At 51.1% G+C, this 26,263-nt stretch overlaps 1 protein-coding gene across 2 annotated transcripts in view; it reads left to right on the top strand.

The window, feature by feature from the left end:
* Positions 1–26,263, top strand: part of WHRN (whirlin) — a 79,798-nt gene that overhangs the window by 20,329 nt on the left and 33,206 nt on the right. For both annotated transcript variants that reach the window (XM_054584492.1, XM_054584493.1), the window contains exons 2-3: positions 4,489–4,707; positions 13,610–13,735. In XM_054584492.1, the coding sequence (XP_054440467.1) occupies positions 4,489–4,707; positions 13,610–13,735 (345 nt within the window). The remainder of the gene's footprint in view (positions 1–4,488; positions 4,708–13,609; positions 13,736–26,263) is intronic.

The following is a 26,263-nucleotide window of genomic DNA, read 5'->3' on the forward strand; positions in this document are numbered from 1 at the left end:
GAATTATGATCTTCATTTTGCAGGAGAGAAACGGAAAAGTTCGGTGAGGTGGCATAGCTCATAAGCAATGGATTCCGGAGACTGGCTGATTCGGCAGTTTGCCACAGCAGGAAAGGGGCGTGGCGGGCAGAGAGTGACCAACATGCACAGGCGGAGCATGCAGGGTGCTCTAAGGTGGGTGGTTTACCACCTGCAGGCAGCTGCTTACCAAAAGCAGGGCCCCTCAGCATAGTCCTATTGGAAGGGCGTCTCCCCAGCCCTCAGGTCCATAAAAGGGTCCTCCACTGCCAGTGATGGTGCTGAGTTGGGATGTGCATCCTGCCACACCTGATGTGCTTCATCTGCCCTTTTGGTGTTTTCTTTAACCTTCTCGGCCCCTCCCAACTGATGTGGAACCTCAGAGCCCCTGGGTTCGAGATCTGGTTGAAAGACCTTGTAGCAACCCAGCCAGCACAGTTATGAGTTATGAGTGCTCACTCCTTACACAGGGGAAACCGAAGACGTGCAGCCCTGAGGCGTGCCTGGGGTCCATTCTTGCACATGCCGGTGTCCCTGACCTCTTTGCTACCATGCCTGTGACCACCGTGTGGGTCAACAGAGCCTTCCTTTCTAAATGCAGCCACGAACCGGAAGACACTGGAGTTTAACTGGACTCAGCAACAAGTGAGTCCAGTCTGCTTATTGCCAGTTGGTAAAACGGAGGCCCAGTGAGAGGAGGCTGCAGACTTAGGTCGCCAAGGAAGCCCGTGGCACAATAGGGACATGCCTGAGTCAGGGTATCTCAGCCAGAGCTCTTCCTAGTCTCCCCGTTTCCCAAGGCTGCCTGCTGTGGAGGCTCGCTCTGGTGAAAGAAGCTGCTAGTCCTTCTGAGAAAGATGCACCTAACCGTGAGTGAGGACTGCACGATCCCTGGTGGCCTGAGCCTCATGGATCAAGGTGGCCAGAGGAGCGGGTGTGGAAGGCTGGTGGAAGGGTTATCCGGGGAGAAGGCATTAGCCAGCTCTTTTTAGGAATTATCTTCTTTGTTGTGTGACACCCTTTAAAATGAGCAAGCCGTTGTTTGCGAATCTGGAGACAAGAGAGTAATCAGAAGGGATAAAACAGCTCCTTAGACCCTCCCCTGCTGCCTTGCCTTTCCCACAGGGCACACATGGTGTAGAGGGGTTGGAGCCCTTCTGCAGCGTTCTAAAGGGCACCGCACCCAGACTGTATTCTGAGAGCCTGTCCTAGGAATATTATTTTTCTTCAGTTTTTCCAGAAAAATAAAGATGGCAGTGGATGGTGATATTTTTTCTTTCAAGACCCACTGAAAGCTCACATGTATGCCCCTCCCACCCCAAAATTCAGTATCAGAGGTCTCAGAATGGTTGAAGTTTGAGTGACCATGAGATTTCCTGGTCCCATAGGCTGGTGATGGGGAAACTGAGGTGCAGAGGGGAAGGGACTGGCCCAGGGCTGGCCTCCTGTGTCCTTGGCTGTGCCTCTCATAGGTGAACCCTCTCTGTCCTTCCCATTTCAGTTTCTAGGGTCCCCTTCTGTAAGATACTGGAGCCGGGCAGCTCATGGGAGACTCGGTGACCTCCCATGCCCTCTCCGGCGCCAGCCTTCTGGGGCGTTCTCATCAAAGGCATTAACCTCCTCTCGTTCTCAAGGTTGTTGCCTGCCTATTTATAGAACTGACCAAGAGAAGGCCACTATTGCCAGCAATACAGAATACAAATCACGCTCTATGCCTTGGTTTCATTCTCTTTTTTAACTCCTTGGACATAGCTTTTCTATACCTGGCTTCCCTTCTCAATGCGGACATGCCAGGGAAGAGAGGGGAGTGGGCTCCACCACTGGCTGAGCTCCTACTGTGTGCACAGGCTCTGGACCTCCCCGACAGAGTCTTGTTTAATCCACACAGTCCCAAGAAGTGGTGATTGCTCTCCTTTCACGTGTGCTGCTTTGAGAGAGGGAGCAGCTGTTCCAAGGACCCGGTGCTACCAGTGGCAGAAGCGACTTAAATCCAGTTCTGCATGAATCCACAATCTACGTTCTTTCCACTTGCATGCTCTGCTCCTCATTCTAGGACAGCCTTCCAGATCAGATGCGTAAGGGGGCTGCAGGGTGATCCCTGTGGATGTTGGGGTCCCTTTTCGGGTCATATATTTACTTTCGCACCCAGTCGGGTCAACCAGCCTTTTCTGAGGACCTACTGTGTGCCAGGGGCAGCCTTGTCTCTCACCAGGCTGTAAGTGCCATGAGGATATGCCCACTTTGTTCTCTCCAGGCCTGACACAGAGTAGGCCCTCAGTCAGCCCTCATCGAATGAACGATGGGGCTGAGACTCATGGTCCAGGTGAGAAGCAGAGAAGAGGCAGGCCAGTGGGAACAGCACTGAGCAGCCAGCGGTGCCCTCAGGGAGCGAGGAGCAGTGGGCAGGGAGGCAGGGCAGGGAGACTGTTTGAGGGCTCGGTGACCTCGGAGGCTTCTGCTGACGCCCCTTGTCCCCTGAGACCCACTTCCCACTTTGGTCCAGCAGAAGCCCACCTGGTCTCCGGCTTCCTCCCTCCCGTATCTCAAACGTTAACAGTCAGAGATTTTTATTTTCCCAGCCATTCTGTCCGGGGAGTCCCAGGGAATGCTAAAAGAACACTGTAAATCTTTCCCTGCTCATCTCCTCAGAAAGCTTTTCAAAAGAATTTTGGAGAGCTGCCATCGTCTCGTTATCCCTCTACTGGGGACTGGCATTTAGCTGTGGCACCGAGGGGCCCGGCGCCTCCCTGCTCACTCTCCCTCCTCCACGAGGGGTCCAGATGTCAGGGTGTCCTCCTCAGGTCCATCCAGGGCTCCCCACTATCCTTGAAAGCTCTGCTCTTGGCCCCATTTGCCTGTCAAGAGTCTTGGGGAGTCAGGAGAGTAAAGTATGCTCTGGATTCCAGCAGAGCTGAGATTCTGGGTTCTGGGTTCTGGGACCTGAGAGCTAAGTACCTCCCCCGCCACCCCCACTCCCACCCTTTAGGCATAGTGTTGTTTTCTGAAAGCAATATACTCTCATTCTGGAACATTTGGAAAATATTGAGAAACAGAAAGAACAAAATAATACCCACCCATAGTCCTGCCACCCAGGGAGGAGCAGTGCGGGCAGCTTGGCGCACTACCCCTCGGTTTTGTTTTGTTTTTCTTCCCCGTGTGATATTTCTTTTACCATAACTGAGATCATACCGTAAGACATGACTTATATCCTTTTGACACCACTTAACATTAAAATAGATCACATATCCTTGGCATTACCAACTCTTTGTAATGATTTTAAAATGTGATTTTAACGGCAGCCTGAACTTTCACGTGTGTGGGGACTATCATTTACTCAAATGGTCCCCAGTTTCAGGGCGTGTTTGCTGTTAATCCTGGTGCTAAAGGACTTTTCTCCAGGGGGGGGAAATGCTTCATTTCAGCTATAGGTGCATGAGAAAGCAATATGGCCAATCTCAGCTTCCATCTAGGGCATAAGGTCTGGGCTTACCTTCCCCTGTGACTGGTCCATCTCCAGACTGAAACATACAGAATAAAGATGGTATCTACCCTCAAAAGTAGTTGCTATGGGAAAGGAACTCCTTACTAGCTGCATGGGCAGCCAATTTCCCTCCATTTCTTCATCTGGATAATGGGATTTCCTTCTCCACAAGATTGGATTCCAGGAGGATATCAGGAGATAAGGCAGGCCAGGTGCAGAATGTCTGACCTGCACAAGCCATTTGTAAATGTTAAGCTACCGTTATTGTCAGTATTTTTATCTCTTGATTCTCTTGACTGGTATTTTATTGGGGTTGCCAAGACCACCCCAGGTTCTGTGACGCCAGAAGGGCCCCCACGTTCAGCATATATTTGTACTCGTGCCTAAGATTTATTGCAGTAGAAGGATGAGCAGCAAAAAGAGCAGAGGGAACAAGGGCGTGGGCAAAGGCTACAGGAGACCAGGCACAAGCTTTGAGTCCTCTCCCTGGGCGTCACACAGGGTGAGCTTCATGCCCCTGCACGGAATTGCTGTCTCCCAGGGATGCTTGTTAGACACCCAGTGCCATTGGCTTTCACTGGGGGCTGGTCACATAGGAACCTTCTGTCGGTACCCACATTCCAGGTCCCCACACAGCCTAGGCACAGTGAGCCCATGTCAGCGAGGGAGCGGAGGGAACACTCAGAACGCAAGTTCCCAGATGCCAGCCAAGCCAAGCCGCCGAACGACGCAGTCTCAGGCCTGCTCCGTTAGCTCTTTTCTGCAGAGATATGCTAAGAGACCATATTTCTTGGGTTTGGACCACTTCAAGATAAGAGTGAGACAGACATCCTTGTTTCCATAGGATAAAACTGAGGGATAGAAGAAAGGGATTCAAGGACTGTCACTCTTCTCTGTGAATGGGTCCTGAGAGTAAGCATGTTCTAGGTCATTGGAGGGGGTCCCTCACTGCTCTGCTTCCTGCTAACTCTGTGTCCCTCTCTCTCTAGGCTCTCAAGGGCTCCAAGAAGTTGTTGCTGTCCGTGTACTCGGCTGGGCGTGTCCCTGGGGGCTACGTCACCAACCACATCTACACCTGGGTGGATCCGCAGGGCCGCAGCATCTCCCCGCCCTCGGGCCTGCCCCAGCCCCACGGCAGCACCCTGAGACAGCGTGAGGGTGACCGGAGGAGCACCCTGCACCTCCTGCAAGGCGGGGACGAGAAAAAGGTGAGCTGCCTGGCCTTGGCCTAGGCAGGCCGACCGGAGGCGGATGGCTGGTGAGGGAGGCGGGCCCCCAAAGCCCCGTTCTTCTTGCAAACCCAGAAAAAGGAAGCTTCTGAGAGGCTGGAAGAAGAGGCTCGGTTCTTTTGGGGCTCTGTTCTTTCTTTTTGACCCGTGCAGCCTGTATTCTGATGCAGGCTAAGGTGCTGCAGCAAAAGAACCTGAAGACTGTGATTTAAATAAGATCAGTGATCTCTCCTTATCATAGCAGAATGGGGTGGGGGAGGGCGGTGCGGTGACAGTGTAAACTGGTGGGCAGCTCTGTTCCACACCTTATTCTGGGACCCGAGTCCCTCCGCTGCCATCCTCTAGGAAATTGCCACCTCTTGATAGCTGAGGCTGGGCCACGCCAGGTCCTCACCTGGCTCCTAGAGCGGAAAGGGGAAGAGAGAGAGCTCAGAGCTTCTCTTTAAACTAGAAATGATTTAACTTCTCAACAGTCCAGAACCAGAGGCTTAGCCACGCTCAGCTGCCAGGACTTCATGCTCTCCAGGGAACCTTTACAGTGCTGCTTTTGGGTTGTAAGGAAGAGAAACAGGTCCTGGTCACCTCCACAAAGTAAGAATTTACTAGTACGGTGTGGGCAGTCCCAGAATTGAAGCCCAGAAACTTGGGGTGCAGCCTCTAGAAGAAAGGGATCTCCTCCCTTCCTTTCAGTTCTCTGCACCCTTCTCCTCAAGAGTCCTATCCCAGGAAAATGCATCTGATTGGCTAGCGGGGAGGGCTGAGCACTTTGATTGACAGAACTACCAACTCCGTAGCTGGTGGGGGAGGGATTGTCGTCCAAAGCACCATGGGATTTTGTAACCTGAAGAAGGGAAACAGGGGCATCAACAGTAAGCCCCCTACAGAGCCGTCTTCTCCCAACGCATGACTGTTTCTTAAAATATTGTGAAAAGGACTGAGAGATAGTCCCCCTGATGTTTTAGACTTCACACTGGGGGCTATTTACATTGCGCCCCCTGGTCGCTCATGGGACAAAGAATGTCATTCCTGCAAACAGCTCTCTGGCCTTTCAGAATCTTGACACCAGCAGTCTGCAGGCCACACAGCCAGAAGCTCTGGGCCAAGCGCCTTCCCTCTGGAGACTTTCTCAGCTTTCCTTTCCTGTCGATAAGACCGTAACATTTATTTAATGTGTTTGTGTTCTTCATGCTCAAACGTCAATATGCAGGACGAGGCAGAGATGGAAGCAGCTTCTGTACCAGGCGAGGGGCAGTGGGGCAGCCAGTTAGTATGCACCCCTGGGTCCCCCTGGGCCTCTTCAGAGTAGGCCGGGCTGGTGGGGGGCTTGTACGCCTCCCCCTGCCAGGAGACCTCGCTCCCCGGCAGTCTAGAGAAAGCAGCAGTGCCTGCGGTGTTGACTCATTTTCAAGGCCGGCCTTCCAGGGTTGGGCAGAGAACTTGCTTTATCATATTCTCGGCCCCTTCCCTAGTGTAGGGCATGATCTCAGAGTAGTAATTATCGCTGATGGAGAGCTGGCCGGTGTTGGGCTTGGTGCGTACAGCATCCTCCTCAATCCTCATGGCTGCCCTGCAGGTTGGTGTTCTCATCCACATTTTACAGAGGATGGATCTGAGACTCAGAGAGCATCCGGCAACTGGGACCCATTCAGCGAGGCACCCTGCACTTACTTAGCAAGCTCCTGGTGTGCCTGATGCTGTTATGGGAGGTGGGAATAGAGATACGGACAGAAAAGATGGGGCCCTACTCTGGGGAAGCCTCCATTGAGTTTGGAGGTCCTGGGAGGAGTGAGACAACAATCCCAAAATGAACAGAAGTGAGCAAGATCATCAGAGTGGTGAAGACTGATGGAAGAACTACGGTCAGGAGAGAGGGCAGAGAGGGATGGGGAGGGAGGCACTGCTTCCGATGAGGTGGCCAGGGAGGGCCTCTCCAAGCAGATGGCGCCTGAGCTGGAACCTGAAGAGGAAGAAGAAGCCACCATATGCCCCCTGAAGGCTGAAAATCCCAGGCAGCAAGGACAGCATGTGCAAAGGCCCTGAGGTGGGAACAAGTGTGACATCTTTGAGGCTTAGCGAGAAGGATCCTGTCCCTGCAATTGGTGGATGCAAGGGTTGGGAGGAGAGAAGGTGACCTCAGGGAGTATTGCGGTGACTTACACAGGGACGCAGAGGGCAGAGGCTGAGAGAATCATGCTCCCGGGGGGACCACATACTTTACAAGGCAGGAGATGCCCTGGACCACACCGGGGAGGCCTTCCCAGACCTCCCAGCTCCGGACTGAAGCTGCTACCCTCCCTTCCACCCCATTCCTCGTCTTGCTCATACAACATGGAAACCCCCATTTTCCTGTAGAGAAGGGACACGGAGCCCTCACTCTGGCTCCCTGGGCCTGATTCTCTTCTGTCCAGTGGACTGGTTTCATCTGCTAATCCTTCAACTAGCTGTGACCAGACTCCCGGATGGACTTCCCATGCCGGACTTCAAAAATCCTGACGCAGCCCCAGCGAGGACACACTGCCTAGGGAAATGGGTTCTTGGGGCGATAATGACTTAAAAATTGCCCATGTGACAAAATTCCCCTTGCAAAACCCCGCAGCTGTGCTCCAGAGCTGGCTCTGGTTTTGCAGCCCTTCCAGTGGTGCTCTTCTCCACACTGAAGGGTGAGAACCACGGGGAGGCCGAAGGAAGGCGCAGAGGGGGAAGGTAAGGACAGGTAGCTCTCTGCAAGTCAGGCCTGTCTGCCCGCAAGCTACTGTTGCGTGTGCAGAGGAGAAGAGGGGCAGGGTGCAGAGTGGCTCATTGTTCCAGCATCCCATTCTGTGCTCACCCCCAGCCTCTGTAGCTGTAATAAAACCAGGACGGCGTTGCTGCAGGTGGGTGTTAAATGGGGTAGCATCCGTGTGGCAGGGAGGGTAAGACCCTGGAGCCAGGCTGCCTGGGTTCATATCCTTGCTCCGCCACTTGCCAGTTGTGTGACCTTGTACAGTTATATAACCTCTCTGAGCTTCGATCCTGTCTTCCGTAAAATGGAGACAATGATAGGGTCAACTCCCCCAAACACTATGTAAGCTCCACGGCACTAAGGATCTTGGTTCTATGCCCTGGTATACCCGTCGTCCCTAGATCGGTGCCTGGCACATCATAGACGCTCAATAAGTATCCAGTGAATGAAAGAATTAAAATGAAAACACCTTGCCAACCAGCCAGTACATGGTAGAGGCTCAACATACATTCTCTGGGTTCGAATCTAAGTCCTATTTGATAAGACCCTTGTACACACTCTCCTTTGCAGAGTTACAGGGGCTATAACTTGGAGGATCTCATGAGCCCCTCCTTGGGTTCCGTTAATTTGCTAAACAACTCACAGAACTCAGTTTACTTACTGTTTACCAGTTTGTTATCAAAGGATATGATAAAGGATACAGTTGAACCTCCAGATAGAAGAGACGTATAGGGTGAGGGATGAGGGGACTCCCCTTCCCTCTTCAGATGAGCCTCTCTCCCTTTGCCTTCATCTATTCGCCAGCTCTGAGGCTCTCTGACCACCCCTTTTGGGATGTTTGTGGAGGCTTCCTCACATTGGCATGATCTATTATTAACTCCATTTCCAGCCCCCTCCCCTCTCTGGAGAATGGGTGGGGGTGTGAAAATTCCAAGCCTCTAACCATGGCCTGACCTTTTTGATGACCACCCTCCACACAGGAGCCACACAGGAGCCACCCAGGAGCCCACCCAGGGTCACCTCAGGAGAGCGAGATCCACCTGCTGCTCTTATCACTTAGGAATCCGCAAGGGTCTCAGGAGCTCAATGCTAGGAAGGGGGATGAAGACCAAATATATGTATTTCTGGTTATAAATCACAGTATCACACCTGGTTTTAGGACTTTCTGACCATGCGACCTTGAGAGAGTCACTTAACTTTGGGGGAGGTTAAGTTTCCCTCTTAAGCTTCCCTCTCCTTGATGTGGGGATGGTCACAGCAGCCACGTGGGCCTGTTTCAGGGATTAATACTCATGTGTAAACACAGAGCACTGAACCTGGGACATAGCAATTAATCCCAGTGACAGCCATAATTTATCGAATACCAACTATGCGTTAGGTGCCCTTCAAATCATTTTGCCCCAAGATGCTGATTGACGTCATCTCCTGGGGTTGCTCATATTGCTCCCTGGGCAGGATGGGGGTTCCAGGGCAAGGCGGGAAGTGGGGTGGCCGTGCCTGCTCCTTGTAAATTTTTCATGAGAATTTCACTGATGGGGAAACTGAAGGTCAGAGAAGTGATGGGCTTTGCCCCATGGTTGCCCAGGAGTACAGGGCAGAGCAGGATTTGATCTCAGGCCTCAGGAGTCTGTGTGGTGCCTAGTAAAATGCCTGGCCTCTGCTAGCTGTTGGCTCTGTGACCTTGGCCACATCCTTTCCTCCCTCCAGCCTCAGTTTTCTCATCCAGAAAATGGGGATAATAAGAAAAAAACCATAGAAGAGGAGAGAGGATTATTAAACAAGGTAATTAATCCATGTAAAGTGCTGAGCACAGTGCCTGGGTTTGGGAAATGCATTGAGTGACCAATTAATTTAGTGAGTTATTATTACTACAGTCATATTGTTGGTGGGAGTGCTATTCTTTTTGCAGCGCCAGGCTGCCTCTCCTTCATGTCCTTTCCCATCAGTGAATTTTACCAACCGCGAGTTGAATTTGCAGCAAGTGATTGAGGCAGATTACTCTGTGGTTGATGGGGCTGTTATTACAGTTCTGTGGTAAAGATTCCGTTTTATTCCCATGTAAAGGATTTATGGGGAGGTGGCAGGGAGGCGGGAGGTTTGTTTTCATCCTTGGTATTCAGAGGGGCTGCCGTAGATGGCTTGCTGTCATCTGTATGTTCCTAGGCTCCTCTGGGACCTCTCCCCCCAGAATCTTTGTGTCCCGGAGCTGGAGGGACCAGGTGGGGGTGGGGCTGGGATGGGGGCCCCAGGGCACGCAGTGAGCAGGGCTGGAGTTCGGCTTGTTCCAGGCCTTGAAAGCGCAGCATGGAAGAGGGGGTTTGTTCTCCTCGGATGGCGGGGGTTTCCAGGTGGAAACTGCTTGCTCTGTCCTCAGCCTGCCCCGCTGATCAGAGTCCTGCCTCCATCCTCACACCGCTGTCTGAAGGTGCAGGCCCGCTCCCGAAGCATCTCCAGAACGTGTCCCTCTGTGCTGTTCCGCCTTCCCAGTACTCTTTCTAAAATCCCAATCTGAGCCTCTCTCTTCCTGTTTAAAGCCCAGGCTTCTTGGCCTGGCTCACGGACCCCCACGTGGGCTAATCTTGTTTCTCCCTCTCCTTCCCGGCTCTGCTCCCTGCGGTGTCCCCAGGGGTCTGTGCGCTGTCCGGGTTCTGAGCGTTTGCCCTCTTTTACCCTGACTGACCCTCTCCGCCTTCAGGGTTCAAAGGTCACATTTCCAGGAGACTCTCTGCCCGAGGTCAGACTCCTGGGACTGGGCTCCGAGACCTAGATTTCCCTGGAAGGGGTTTATAGGAAAGTGCCTGTGTAAAGTCATGACTCCCCAGCAGTGTCCGTCTCCTAATTCCTAGAGCCCCTGAAGATGTCACCTTCCATGGGACTTTGCGGATATGATCACGTAAAGGATCTCTGGGTGAGGAGGTTCTCCTGGATTATTGGGTGAGCCCAATGTGATCAGAAGTGTCCTTAGAAGAAGGAGGCAGGAGTATCAGAGTCAGACGATGGCAAAGTGGTGCCGGGAACAGGCAGATTGGAATATACTACACTGGCCATGCAGTTGGAGGACGGGCCCATGAGCCAAAGAAAGCAGGTGGCCTCCAGGGGCTGGAAAGGGGGTTCTCCCCAAGAGCCTCTGGAAGGAATGCAGTCCTGCCCACCCTCTCCAGACTTCCGGCCTCCAGAACTTGAAGATCTGTGTTGTTTGTGGCCCCCAAGTTCATGGTCATGTATTACAGCAGCCTGGGGTCGTGCTGGTAAAGGTGTGGGGGCACAGGACTGGGCAGAGGGAGGAGTGCCCAGCCCCCGCTGCAGAGTCCTCGGCGGGTCCCGTGGGAACTCTGGAGCTGGGGCTGCGTGGCAGAGTCCTGGACTGAGGCAGGGTCAGGCTCTCTCCCCTCACCGAGTTTTTGGATGGGAGCTGCTCCGGGGAGGGGTGGACCTCAGGGCGCAGCAGGAGGGGCTCTGTTGTGAGTCCTCAGTAGCCAACCCTCCAGCCCCAGGGCTCCTCTGAGGACAGGGACCCGGTGGGAGTCTCCTCTGAATCTGGGCCCAATGCAAGGCCAGGCACCCACTCAGCGCTTGGTTAGTGTCTGGATGGAGTCCCAGTGACCACTCACACCAGCGTGGCCCACCGCAGCCCGTGAACCAGCCCAGGTTCATTATCTCTGAGAGGAAAACCTCCTCTTTCTTTCCAGGTTGTTATTTGTGCAAGCTTAGCCCGATGGTTTGCCTGAGAGGGTCATTTGGAAGATGACAGCAATAGCTGGTGTTTTCTGAGGGCTTCTGTGGTACCCGGCGCGATTCTAAATGCTCCAAGTCTATGGACCCGTTGATCCCTCACATCAGCCCAATGCAGTGGGTGTGATTGTTTTCCCTGTGAAAAAACTGAGGCCCAGAGAGGTGAAGTGTTACTGCCAAGACAGAGCTTCGACAGGCTGGCTCCAGAGCATGCCCATGTAACCGCCATACTGTCACCTCCCGGATACACAGACCTGCGTGTGATGAGGGACCGGGGTGGGGGGCCTTGAACCCAGGTCGCCTCCAACCTGTCCCAGCCCGGGAGCTGGCGCTGTCCTGGGTCAGAGAGGGGCAGAGCACGGGCAGCTGTGCCCAGTCCAACCTCAAGTTTCTGCAGAGCCTGCTGTTTCCAGGAGCACATCCGTCTCTCTGACGCTTCGGGGTGACAGCCCTCAAGGGGCCCTGGTGGCTCTGCAGGCCGCACCAGTGCTCCTCTCACTCATGTTCTGTCTGAGGAGCAAATGGGGAGCTGGCCCTGGACTTGCCGGGCTGGGCCACTCTGTTGGTAGAGGCGCCTGGCCCTGTCGCTCTTGGTGGGGGGCGGGGTGGACAGGGGCCTCCCTAACACGCCGCAGAGTCTGCAGTCTCAGCGACAAACCCCAGAGAGCCACTGTCTGCTGGGCTCTCTCCCAGCCACGGTCTGCCAGCCAGTCTGTGGCCCTGTGGCCTTGTCTGGTTCGGTCACGTGCAATCCGTCTGCCAGCCGGTAGGAGCCAGCTGTGGCCATGTGGCTTTGCCTGGGTTTGTCCTGGACCGTATGGAACCAACAATGGCTGACATGTATTGCGATTTGCCATGGGCCAGAGACCAGCCTACGTTTGTCTCTGAATTTGATCCTCTCCACAGTAACCTTATAAGGCAGATGCTACTTGCTTCCTCCTTCTCTAGGCGGGGAGGCTGAGGCACAGAGAGGTTAGTTAAGTAACATGCCCACGGTTGCAGAGCTGGGGCCCCCCACTGGTTGTTTTGGACATGGCCACCTCCCTCCTGACCTCCAGGGTGGTCACAGAATGAAATGGGATAATGTATGTACAAGGGTTCTCCCAGTGGCTAGGAAAGAGCCCTTGGGAACTCTTAGGTGAATGACTTTGCAGAAATAGAAAGGTAGTTGGACACCTTCCCTAACTGTGACATTTGCTCTCCCCTGATGCCTGCGGGCAACCCCCATCCTGTGGACAGTCACATCGGGCTCTCTTTGGGTCCCTTACATGTCACTGGGTCTTAACTTATTGCGGGATGTTTTCTGCCCTTGTGGGATAGGTTTCAGCTGGACTAGCCCCCTCCTTTTTTGAAGTTCCCCTCTTATATATGAGGCACACTTGACCTGAATGCTCCTGCAGGTTTTGAAGCTGCCCGCAGCCTCCCCTGCCTGTCCTTTCCAGTCCCCGGCTTGCCCCCAGCACTCCGCGCTCTGGCCGCGGTGACTCGCCCCCGCTCACCTCCACCGTCCTGAGCAAAGCATGCTCTCCTGCTCCAGATCAGTGACACCTGCTGTCCTGTGTCCCTGGAAAGCCCCCCCTTCCCCTGCCCCTGCCTTGTGACTCCTGCTCACCCTTCACTCTCATCAGAGACGTCACTTTCTCCAGGAAGCCGCTTTGACCACCCCACAATCTGAGTCAGGACTGTTGCCCTTTCTCTGCGTCCACACGATCCCTGAGCCACCCCACCACGCTCTGTTCACGCTGTTTACTGGTCTCACTGCCCCTCTAGACTGAGATCCTTGTGAGCAGGATGCATCTGGGTCATCTCTGGGTCCCCTGACCTCGCACTGGGTCTGGGGGCTCCCTGTGTTTGTAGAATTAAGGGCTACTGGAGCAATACTGCTGTGGTGTCAAGATGCGTGGCAGAGGGAAAGACCTCAGGGAAGGCAGGAGACCCCTGGGGTGGCGGATTGCGGCGCTCCAAGCCTGGACTCGGCTTCGATCCTAAGGAGCGGGGCTGGAAGATGAGGAAGTCTGGGTGGAGACCCCGGGGCCTGAGCAAGCACTTCCTGACTGAGGAGTATGGTCAAGGGCTGCCATAGAGGCAGAGAGAGTCCATGGCCCTGTGGTGTGAAGGCCACGTGACACCTGAAGTGCGGAGGGACTCTCTGATGAGCATCAGGGCGTGCGTCTTGAGAGGTCGTCTCCTTCAGTGACTTCCTTTTACTGCTCTTGTAACTGCTGCCCAGGGAAGGAGAGGGACATCCCCCTAGGTCACTCAGCAGGTCGGAGGCAGAGCTGGGTCGAAACCTGAACATTCCAGGGGATCTTGCACACCTGACTCAGTGTGCCCTGCAGGGTTCGGGAGTGACTCTGCAGCTTGCTGCTCCCTGCAGTTCACGGCGCCCTTCAGGCCCTCCAATGCTGCCTCCTGTCCTTCCTGCAGGTGAACCTGGTGCTGGGGGATGGCCGGTCCCTGGGCCTCACGATCCGCGGGGGAGCGGAGTACGGCCTCGGCATTTACATCACTGGCGTGGACCCGGGCTCTGAGGCAGAAAGCAGCGGGCTCAAGGTGAGAGGCCCCTCACTCCCGTGGGAGGGCACGGGGTGCTCGGCTGCACGCGTGGGGTGAGGTGGGGAACTGTCTGTGCGTTGAGCTCTCTGAGGCTGATTTCAGGCTTGCCGCAGAGCCGTCTGCACCCACCTTAAGGACTGGTCCCAGTGGGGAGCCCTTCCCTGGCCGCTGCCTCTAATTTACAGCTCGCAGCGAGCGGCAGGAGCCGTGCCCCGTCTCCCTCCCATGCCCCGAGTTCTCCCAGTTGTCCTCAGTGCAGGGTGGCCTCCCACGTGGTGCTGGGCAGCGGTCCAGCCCAGCCTCTTCATGGCTGCTGTTTTGCAAGCACTGCTGTTGGACTGCGATGGCCCTGCCTTGAGCGCTTATTACAGTACTTTAGAGAGAGAAGAGGAGAGAAAGCCGCAGGCTGCGCTGGGGTCATCCTGGGGCTGCTTCGGGGCTGGCATTTGATTCAGCGCAACTAGCAATTATTGAAATAATATTAACTCATGTCTTGAAGAGTGCTGTATTTCCAGCATTTGTAATTGACTTCACATTGAACTTCACAGTGACTTCACACATATCATCTCTTTGAATCTGCATGTTATCCGGTGGGGTAGGTCATTATTACCCACATTTTCCAGCTGGGGAAACTGAGGCAGAGAGAGGTTAAGCAGACTTACCCAAGGTCACACAGCCAATGGGATGCAGAGCAGGATCCGAGTCCAGGCAGGCTAATTCCACATGTGAGGCCATGGAACGCAGCATGAGATGAGACGGTGTCTTTGTAACAAAGGGCCTGAACGCCCCACTAATGTGGGGGAAGCTGATTGTCTACGCAGTTAAGAAGAAATGGTCATGGTGTATCCGAGTGGTGCTCAGGGGCCCTCCGGAGCGGTGCTGTGAGTGTGTGTACGGCTGGAGTGGCAGAGAGACAGGGCATGTCAGGTTCTCTTAGCAAATACGGTGTAGTGGGAAGAGCACTCAGTTTGGAGCCAGGAAGACGGGGTTCAAATCCCAGTTTGCTTGTTTTGCTTTATAGCTGTGTGATGCTGGAGAATCCCTTCACCTCTCTGAGCTTCCCTTCCTTTTCCCAGGGAATCATAAAAAAAATAACATGCCTTTCTCAGGGTTACTGAAAAGACGAAAGGAGGAATGATCTAACAATGACAGTAGTAATAAAGGTTAAATTTACTGAGTGTCTGTGTTATGGACTGAACGTTTTTGTCCCCTCCCCCCACCCAATTCATATGTATCAACTCTAACCCCCAGGGTGATGGTATTAGGAGGTGGGGCCTTTGGGAGGTGCTTAGGTCATGAGGGTGGAGCCTCATGAATGGGATTGGTGCCCTCATGAAAAGGACCCCAGAGAGCTCTCTTTCCACGATGTGAGGACAGAAGGAGAGGTTGGCAGTCTGTAACCTGGGGGAGAGGTCTCACCAGAACCTGACCATTCCGGCGCCCTGATCTTGGACCTCCAGCCTCCAGAACAAGGAGAAATGAATGTCTGTTGCTTATTAGCCACCGGGTGACTTTGTTATGCAGCTGGCACTGACTGAGACAGCCCCAAGTTCTTTAAGCCTCCCAACAGGCCTGTGAAATACCTTCTTGTGTTTGCCCATTTTACAGGCACAGTGGCTCAGACACAGGGAGTTGCAGAACTAGTAAGGGAAAGCTGGGGTTCCCACTCTGGTTCTAGAACTGCGCTCGTAACCGGGCCAGCCAGGTGGGTAGTGGGTACTCCACAGAGGTTCGCTGGGTCTAGCTGGTTCTGAGATGACCTGGGTCTGAGCGCTTACTGAGTTCTCAGCTGGTTAGGATGATACCTTGCTGGGGCTCCGAGAGGAAACAATCTCCTAGTATTCTGTATGCAGGTTGTGATTAATAAGTTTGATATTTCAGAATAATGTTAGCTTTACTAAAAAGTTGCAAAGACAGTTCCCCTTCTTCCTTCATCTGGCTTCCCCTCACATGAACATCGTATATGAGCAGGGTGCATTTGTCAAAACTAAGGAGCTGATGCAATACTGCTAAGCCGACCACACACTTCGTTCAGGGCGCTCGGTTTTCCCACTGATGCCCTTTTTCTGTGCTGGGGTGCGATCCGGCCCGGCACGCCACATTGCATTTAGCCTGCATGCAGTTTTAATTCCATTCCCCCCATCCCCGGCCACCCATTACAAAAAAAACAAACAAACAAAAAAAAAAAACGATTGAAGTTAGTTTCAAAACACAGAGTAAAGATTCTTTTTTTTTTTAATGAATGAGAAAATTAGGAGGAAGAAGGAAGAAAAATGGGGGCGGAGGGAAAGAGTAAAGCGGGGGTGAGAATCTTTCCAGAATACTTGCTATGTGGGCTGCAAACCCAGCTACAGGCAGGACACAGGTCTGGCTCCAGGCTTCCTGGCAGCCAAAACAAAGGGGGAAGCAGGGGAGAGACATTTGTAAGGTGGAAACAAACCAGCTATGCTCGAGAAGTCTGGTTATTCCTCTTCCGGGGGCCTGAGAGCAGTTTTCTTCTGGTCCCTCCTAGAGAGGATATTATATGTGACAAAAGCTGCGTTCTCAGTGACAGGAGACACATGAATGGGTTCCACACTTTGCTGGTGATAAGTATGTTCTGGTTGAATCCAAGGTAAAAAAAAAAAAAAAGAAAGAAAGAAAAAAGGCAGAGGGAGGAGGGAATATGCAAGAGAGAGGACATGCTAGGTTCTGGCCTGAAAGGTCAATGCGTATAGCAAAGATGTCCAGGGTCTATTACTAAGTGGGAAGCACAGGCTGCAGAATCACCTGTCTAACAGGCTCTCACCCGTGTGGAGTACGTATGTGAAAAATGTGCGCAGAGAAACACCTAAACTGACCTATATCAAGATATCAACAGTGGTGATCTTTGCGTGATGCGATTATGGGTGATTTTTACTCTTCTTTATGTCCTTATGTCCTTATGCAATGAACAGGGTTTCACTTTTATAATCATGGAAACAGCGACAATAAAGCGGTTTCCATTTTGAAACAAGGCAGAGGAAAAACGTTCCATAGAAGTTTTCCAGCCACTTCAGTTGCTTCTCGGTTGCAGGCTACTGAAGGCTTTATTTGCTCATAAAATGCCTGCCTTCGGTCAAGTCCTTCCCATCCTCAGTGCCCACCACAGTAAAACACTTTCTGTTCCCTGCCAGCATTTTACTTTCCCCTCCAAGCTACCTGGGATATGCAAACACCTGCCTACACTTACTCGGGCGTCCAGGACTGATTAATTCCATTTATTGCCAATGCATTTTTAATAGAATTAGGCATATTGAAATGAAATAAAAGGGGTTGGCTGTGTGGGTGGTGGAGCCAAGAACAGGCTTTATTTGTAAATAGGGCTCCTTGCTGCTGTGCAGAGCTTTCCTGGGGAGAAGGTACTGCTTGCTGCCTGGCTTCCAGCACTCGCTTAGCCCCAGAGGGCCCCGTGTGGGTCCAGGGCAGGGGCAAGTCAGCTGGTGGGAAGAAAAGCTCCTCAGAGGGAGCCAGGCACGGCCCAGCACTTCCCCAGGGAGCCGCGGGCAGGAACCTGGAGCTCTCTCACCCGCCCAGGAGGGGCTGGCTCCCCCTTCAGCACTTATCTTCAGGCTGCTCTTATTCCTGTGTACGTCCCCCTACAGCTCCAAACTCCACCGAAGAAAGGACCATAAAACCCTGTTCCTTAAAGGACAGCCAAGATTGACTAGCATTTAAAAATAATGATGATGATAGCAGTTGCTTTTTATTAACCAGCTATTATGGATCAAGCACGGGGCTAAATGCTTTAGATACACTCCCTCTTATTCTTCTCAATATCCCTGTGGAAGGCATTAATAGTGCCATTTAACAGATGAGCAATTGGGGCTCAGAGAGGTGCAGTCACTTGCTCAGGGCTAAGGACCCCGGCCCTCCCGGCCCTCCAAAGGCCATGTGCTTTGTTCTGTCACCTCCTTAGTGCCCTACTTTGACCAAATATCAAAAAAATGCAGAGACGGGAAACAAAGGACATTTCATCTTGAAAGTCACCAAGCTTCTGAAGTCCAGTAGTCGTCCCAGATCCTGCCTGGCTCCACGACCTCTGCCTCTTTGGTCATCCCCGAGGGGAGGCCCATTTTGTTTCTGCCAGTGGTCAGTTGGGTGGACAGCAGGTGTTGGTGATCGGGAAACAGGGCAAGGTGTGTGCGACCCAGCACCTGGGTGGAGATTGTGTTGAGCAGGAGGATGGCAGCTGCTGTGAGGACTGCCGGTGCCCCAGGGGATGGGCCGGCTGAGCCCGGTGAGGAAAATGGTGACAGCAAGCATTTGCTGAGTGACTGCTGTAGGCTGGGCACCCTGCTAAGCACTTTGTTTTTTTTTTAATCCTCACCTGAGAATGTTTTATTATTGATTTTTTTTTTTTTTTTTTTTTTTTTTTTAGAGAGAGGGAAGTGAGAGAGAGAGAGAGAGAGAGAGAGAGAGAGGAACATTGATGTGCGTGAGAACACACTTTGCACCCCAACCAAGGATCGAACCGTGACCTAGGTCTGTGCCCTGACCGAGAATCAAACCTTTTGGTGTATGAGATGATGCTTCAACCAACTGAGCCACCCAGCCAGGATAGCTGTTAAGTGCTTTTTATGTTCCACCTTAATGAGTCCCTAAACAATCCTTGGGTTAGATGCTGTACCATGCTTCACTGAAAGATAAGCGAACTGGGGCTCAGAGAGGTGGTTACTTGTTCAAGGTCACACAGCAAGGACGCGGAGGAGCTGGGGCGGGGATCGGCCCCAGAACCTCTGGTTAGTCACTGGGCCCTGTGACCCCGAACTTGTGTGATGAAAAAAAACAGACTGGCCTGGACGGCCCTTGGCAGCTGGTCACTCAGCCCTCTGTGGTCACTGTGGCAACACCTGCCCAGTGTTTCCACACACTCTGCTTTTGGATTTGGAACCTGGCGGAGTCTTCTGGCCATTCTCAATGGGTTTAAGTAAAAGCTTGGTGAAGATGGCAGACGGTGTGGCAGCATGAGGGTAGTGACAACGACAGTGGAAGGAAGGCAGCGAGGGCAAAGCAACCTTCTAGTTATGTCTCATGGACGGGGGACGAGAATAGTGATCACCGGCATTTGGGGAGTGCTCCCTCTGAGCCAGCTGCGTGCTCAGTGACCGCTGGGCCTGCGCCGAGCCAGTCAGTCCTCCCGGCAAGGAGACGCGAGTATCATCCCGTTTTACAGGTGGGCAGCCGAGGCCCGGAGAGGTGAGATAGCATGTCAGTCAAGGGTCACACAGGTGGAGGGGCTGGGATTGGAGCTTGGGCGTGTCCGGGGTGTCGTCCCAGAAGCCTTGCTCCCACCTCCTCCCTCACTCCCTCTCATCTGGCCAACCGCAGTGGCTCTTCCAGAACTTGCAGGTGGCATCCCCTTGCACGGTGGTTCTCGGGCAAACCGGGGGAGGAGCCCAGGACAGAGTGATATTCCTGAAGTCTGCATGATAATGACGACCGGCACAAAAGCAATTACTGACCACCCCCCGGCCGGCCCAGGCCCGTCAGGGTGCCCGCTGAATCTTCTTGTTCTGTGCCCATCGTAGCCCCGATCTGAGGGTCTGATTGTCGCCATCCCCATTTTATGGAGGAAGAACCTGAGACTCAGTGAGATTAAGCAACTTGCCCCAAAGCAGGTTCTTGGTTGGTGGAGAGTCTGCGATTTGAACACAGGGCCCTCCAAAGCCACGTGCTCACCCCAGCCTGCAGGGACGGCAGGACACAGAGGTCAGAGTGCCTCGGGGTGGTGAGGAGGTTTTTATTTCACGTTGGGGAGGGCTTTGTCCATGTTTCTCTGCCTCCAAAGCCAGTGCTCTTTTTGTTCCTGAGGACAGCAAATACTGTACACCTGGCGTGCCAGCACTGTTTAATTAGTGTGGCTGCAGAAGTGTTCCTACTGCATGGTCGCAACTGGCCCTGCAGGAAAGAGTGCTAAAGCTAAGGACACTCAGGTGCGTCTGCCGGGGCCGGAAGGGGGACCTGGTGGCAGGAAGGGGGACCTGGGTTGCCTGTGTGCCATCTCCAGGTGAGAGCATTGGCCCCGCTCGATGTTTAAGATTTTATCAATAAGAATGTCTGACTCAAGCTCTGCTTCAGCAAGAAAGTGTTATTTTGAGGGAAACTAATAATACGAGCAACCATTTCTCAAATCCACTGTGTGCCCGGCTATGCGCTGCCACTGCCAGGCAGCCCCACGCGGTGGTTGAAGGCAGACGCTCTGGAGTCAGAATTCCTGCCTGGGTCCCTTTATCTCCTGGACTCAGCTTCCTCATTTGTAAAGCTGGGAAAATAATCCCTCTCAGAAGGTTATGAGGACAAGGATGTAGCCCACAGACCTTGATAAAGCGCTTAACACAGATAAAAGAATTTAAAATTACAGGGTCCAGTAGAAGTAAGGCCTGTTTGAGTGTGGCTGGTAGCGTAATAATATGGGTGTAATAATTTATAGTTTTAATTTGAACATTTCACCTAAATTGTCATATGGTGTGCTTGAGTGTGATATTGTTATGCTACAGAATTCCATGCTTATGATTTTGTAATAAACGGTTTTGTAATTTAAAAAAGGAGTATTATATGTGCTGGACCCTCTACACAGCCTTGAAAAATTTATTTCTGGTTTTCAGTATAACCCTGTAAGGTAACTAGCATTAGTTATCTTTGTAGATGAGAAAAATGGAAGGGATTTTGCCCAAGATCACGTGCCAAGAAGGAGCTGGCCAGGGTCGCTGGCCTGGCTCTGTCCTCTAACACCCAGTCGAGCAGTTTCCACTATGGAGCCTGCCTCCTGGGCGAAAGGGTGGTCGCCTGTGGCCCCCTGGGATGAGAAACCCAAGGCTATCCTTTCAGTTCCTCGCTGGCACGCCAGCCCTGCCTCGCAGAGCCTGCTTAGGAGGAATCATAGCATAGCAACCCCTGATTGCTTTGGGGACTTGAAAATCCCCTGGCTCTTTAAGCAAGAGGTAGGATAATAACTTTCATGTGATCACTGAGCTCCAGCTTAGAGGACAGACTTGCCTCCCACCTAGAGCTTTTCCCTGGGCTGCCTCTCCCAGAGGTGAAGGGCTACCTTGCACTCTTGGGGAGGGGCCCATGAGCCCTAACCCTTGGAGTTGGCATCATGCTTCCCCCCCAAGGGACTGTGGAGGAGCTGTGTTGCTGGTAGATTCCAGGCTCTTTGATAATATTATTAATAATAATTATAATAATACTACTGCCAGGACAGCCCTGGCCAGTGGGGCTCGGTTGGTTGGAGCATCGTCCCATAACCGAAAGGTTGCAGGTTTGATCCCCAGTCTGGGTGCATACAGGAGGCAAGCAATTGGTGTTTCTCTCTCGTATCCATGTTTCTCTCCCTCCTTTCCTCTCTCCCTTCCTCTCTCTCTAAAAACAATGAAAAAAAAAAGTCCTCGGGTGAGGATTAAATAACAATAATAATGTCAGGACTCAATGAACTACGCATGTAAAATCCAGTGCCTGGCATATGATAAGCACCCCCTGAAATGACAGCTCTAATTGTGAGTGATTTTCGTTTGCCATACAAGTGTGGATGCTGGTGGGTAAGAGTGGCCAGTGAAGGCATCCACAAGTCTCAGACAGCTGATGAATCCTCACTGAGAATGAACAGCTTTCCTGAGGAGCTAGAAGGTGATTTCTTTCCTAAGGAGCCCGGCACGTGCTGGGCGGCTGTGTTAATCTCTCACTCCTGGCTGTGCCACATTCTCCATCCTTCCCAGGAGACTCTCTTAGCTGGATTTGTGAACTGGCCTCTGAATGGGTGCTTTATAAATTGCAAAAGTTTGAGTTGCTTAGTCCTACTGCCTGGCTTTTAAACGGGCTCCTACGCAGGCTTCTGCCCAAAGGAGAAACGCTTAGTTTCTACAGGGATGCCCATTAGAAGAGGAGCCCAGCTGTGGCTTGCCCTGGTCACAGGAAAAGGTGAGAGCATTCATTCAGGTGCCCAGCCCCTGTGAACTGCACTCTGCACTTGAGGGAGGTGGTCGGAAAGGGCTGGCTGTGGGCTTTCTTCTACCCCCACCTTCCCAAGTGACTGAGCAAGGGGCCTGGAGTTGCTTAGAGGTGGCTGACCAGCACGGGAGGGTCATCCACCAGTTGCCCTTCTGACTCCGCATGTAGCTAGGCCACGGTCAATGCCGGCACCTCGAGGATGGGCATGGTTTGCTGGATCTGAGGTCAGCCTCTTCCCCCATTTCATGAGGGCGTTCTCTAGGTCAGCAGCTTTCAGAGGTTGGGGTGTCCAGCGACCTGGGTGGGGCTGTGCTCTAGAGGTTTTAACTCAGACCCTTTGGAGAACTTTGTTTCTTTTTAGCTTTAATTCTTCCCCAGCTACTAAAGTAATAGGTTCAATACGTAAGGCACACACATGATAAAGTAAAAGGACCCAGACCATCCTACCTCCTGAAGCCAACCTTTATTAGCATATTTTTTAGATGTAATTCATATATCATAAAATTCACCCTTTGAAAGTGTACAAAGCAGTGGTTTTTAGTATATTCACAAGGTTGTACAACCATCACCACTATCTGCTTTCAGAACATTTTATCACTCCCGCGAAAAGGTTCCTGTACCCATTAGGTACTTACTTTCCATTTCTGTCTCTATAGATATACCTATTTGGGGCATTTCATATCAGTGAGTCATACTGTATGTGGCCTTTGTGTCTGGCTCCTTTCATTTTGCACAATGTTGTAGCATATTCAGGAAATTCCCGGTTATCGCTGAATAATATCCTGTTGTATGGCTATTCCACATTTTGTTGATCCATTCATAAGTGGATGGACATTTGGGTGGTTTCTATGTTAGCACCTGGATGCAGCTCCTCTCCTTCCTTCCTCTGTACATTTTTCCGTGATTGGTATTATATGCTATATACTGTTTTGTATCCCACGTTTTTTACTTGCATTTTCCCATCTAATTAAAAACTTCTCATAAGTGCAATTTGTGATAGCTGCATGATATCATTTCATCTTGTGGCTGAGCTATAATTTACCTAAGCATTCCCTTGCAATCAGGTGTTTAGTTCAATTCCAAATGAAATAGGGTTTTTAAAAGGAGCAACAAATGAGAGAAACCTCAGAGGATCTTTCCAGTAGAAGTTAAACCGCCTCCAAGGCAATCTGTGCTGGCAGGAGGCTGAGCCCAGTGGCGACGGGAGTGACCCCAAAGTGCTAAGAGACACAGCAGATTGGACTGGGTGGCAGACAGAAGATACTTTTCCAGGTGGTACAGCAGAGCAGCTAAGGGCCCAGGGCCCCACTGATCTAGACCCCAACACTGAGGGACATGTTTCATGTCATGCTCCCTTGCCCCCACAGATTTTTACCCTCATTTTATAACATTTGTTTTCCTTTTTGCTCTCAACAATATGGCCGTCATATACAATCTGGAGAGCACAGAAAACGAATAAAAAGCTTGAAATTAAAATCGCCTGGAATTCACTGCTCAGAGGCAACTCCTGTGAACATTTTGGCATGTTCCTTCCCGGTCCCTTTAATGGAATTGGAGACCACATTAGATGGGCAATTTTAACACACTATTTAAAAACAAAAGCACCTTTTCATTGTAGAGGATGTAGCAAATCCCACCCTGGTGCCACAGTTTTGGTATGTGTCCTTCCAGAGTGATAGGCTTATGTGGAAAGCGATGTGGGTAAGACCAGTTCAGCAAAACTGGGATCCGACTATTTGCTTTTCTCTGCCCTCCACTGACAAGGCTGCCTCAAGATCCTTCCGTGTCAGAAAGACCTTTGCAAACTTTGAAGGTACAGAGTGGTGGTATACGAGCTCATTTTTTCTTCCCCAGATGGGAAATACATTCGTGTGCACATACTTAACATATGTGAAGAGAGTTCCTGGGAGAATGTCCGAGAAACTGTTCATGGTGGTTACTTCTTAGTCTCAGTCTGGGGGCCTGAGACTTCAGGTGGTCTGGAGATGTGTTTTTGAGGATAGGGGGCTATAAGGAGGCAAGATTTTTAAAAGTTGTTTGATTGTTTCTACTATGTGCTTATATTGGTTTTGTAATTTTAAAAAGGTTTAATTGGGGGAAAATCATTATATGCCATTAAATATTCTGCAGCATTATTTTTTATGGCTTGACAGTATCGTCGTATGGATATGCCATACAGTACTTGATTAATTCCTAGACTTTTAGGAGGGGGTCCAAATTGTTTTTGTAATTTCTTGTGTTGCATAACCATGATGCAGTTAATTCCTAGGAGTTGCAAAGGTGTTTGCACCATTTTTTTCAAATATTTTTTAGCAAGTTTGAGCCAAGGTGCTCTCCACTTGACAAAGTGTCCGATGCCCCGTTACCCCTTTTTCACCCAGACCGGGGGAGCGGGGAGGCCTTTGGGTGTCCATTTCTGTTTGGCTAACCGTAAGTTACCAAATGAAACAGGGTTTTTAAAAGGAGCAACAAATGAGAGAAACCTCAGAGGATCTTTCCAGTAGAAGTTAAACCGCCTCCAAGGCAATCTGTGCTGGCAGGAGGCTGAGCCCAGTGGCGGACGGGAGCCTTGTGGCAGGCAGAATAATGAGCCTCAAAGATGTCTACACCTTGATCCCCAGAACCTGTGAATATGTTGGGTTATATGTTTGGGACAAAGGAGAATTAAGATTACAGATGGAATTAAGTGGCTAATCAGCTGACCTTGAGAGGGGGGATGATCCTGGATTACCCAAGTAGGCCCAATGTGATCACAGGGTTCTTAAAAGTGGGGCGAGGGAGTCAGAAGAGAGAACCAGGAGGGGGCCCTGTGAGAAGGACGTGGCCCGAAGATGCTGGCTTTGACGGTGGATGGGGTACGGCCACCAGCCAAGGAATGTGTGTGGCCGCCAGAAACATGGAAGAGGCCAGGAATGCACTGTGTCCCGGAGCCCCCTGAAAGGAGCTCGGCCCCGCCGGCATCTTGATCTTGGCCCAGAGAGACATCTGACCTCCAGGACTCTAGGAGAGTACGTTTGTGTTCTTCGAAGCCATTAAGTTTGTAGTAATTTGTCACAGTGGCTATAGGAAGCTATCACAGTACCTACTGTATCCCCAGCCCCAAGCATAATGCTGGCCCTTTGGAGGTACTTGGCTCTCATCTAGATAGTCCAATATATTCACCGACTTGCTCAGTCTTACGAGACAAACGTGGTTTCAGAATTGCCTCATGCATAGCATGGTGAACAGTCAGCCTGCTGTGTTTCCGATTTGTTTCCAATTCATTTTGTTTTTAAACTAAGGGTTTAGGGTCAAAATATTGTGTGACATGGGTTAGTTATTTCTTTTTCCTCTTCAGCTTAGTTCTGTTACTCTTTTGAAGCAGGGCCATTTGTTTCTGCGGGCATTCAGTAGGGCTTTCCTGTCTTTATTGATCTAATTTTACTTGTTGAGTAACTAAAACATCAAAATTATACAAAAAAGATATATTCAGAGTATTGCTTCTCCCCCACACCCCTTCCATTCACTCCTACCCACTCCTTGCAGGTAACTAAACAAATTAGTTTTTTTGTTTGTTTATTCCTGTTCTTTTTGCAAAAACAAGCAGGTACATGTATACTTTCTCATTTCTCATACAAAAGGCAGTAGGTGTGCTATAGATATTATTTTGCACTTTACTTTTTAAAATTTAATATCTTGGCCATCACTTCATGTCAGCGCACAGAAATCTTAATTCTTTTTTATAGCTACGTAGTGCTCCACCGTGTGGCTCGACCTCATTTTTTATTCAGCCACTCTCCTCTGTGGACATTTAGGTTGTTTCCAGTATTTTACAACGAATAAACCATACTGCCACAAGTACCTGCATGCATATATATTGTCTTACTTGTGAATGTATACCTTCAGGGTAAATTTCTGGAAGTGCCGTTTCTGGGTAAAAGGTGAATACACATATGATTTGCTCAGTACTGCCCAACTCCGCTCCGTGAGTGCCGTTCCACCCCGACCTCCCACCAGCCGCGCCCGGGGTGCCCGCTGCCCACAGCTTGCTGACGGGCATTGTCAAAGTTTTGGTCTGATAGGGGAGAAATAGTGTCTCAATGTAGCTTTAGTTTGCAATTTTCTTATGGGTGAAGTCGAACCTCTTTTTTCCTACGTTTAAGGGCTGTTCTTTATGTCGTTTTTTGTAACTTGTTCATGTCTTGTTCATTATCCTTTTGCTATTAGAATTTTGGATTTTTCCCCTAAAATTTAAGAATTCATTGTCTTTTAGGGCTAATCAGCCCCTTATCTGTGACTATAAATCATAAGTGTTTTCTCTTCCATTATCATTGTCTTTTGCTTATAGAGGTCTGTGTGTGTGGGGGGGTGTGTGTGTGAAATTTTCTTATAGTTATCTAGTTTAATTATCAATTCTTTCTTTTGGTGATTCTGAATTCTCTTTGGAAAGCCCTTCCCTATGCCCAGGAGAGGGAGGATTTTTTTCTTTTAATTCTTGTAAATACACTTTTTCCCCTTCAGATCTCTGATTTCTTTAGCACTTATTCTTGTATAGAGTATGAGATACAGATCCAATTT

This window comes from Pteronotus mesoamericanus, unplaced genomic scaffold (assembly GCF_021234165.1).
Source record: "Pteronotus mesoamericanus isolate MK-2021 breed Mesoamerican mustached bat unplaced genomic scaffold, CSHL_Meso_final contig_78, whole genome shotgun sequence".
NCBI lineage: Eukaryota > Metazoa > Chordata > Mammalia > Chiroptera > Mormoopidae > Pteronotus > Pteronotus mesoamericanus.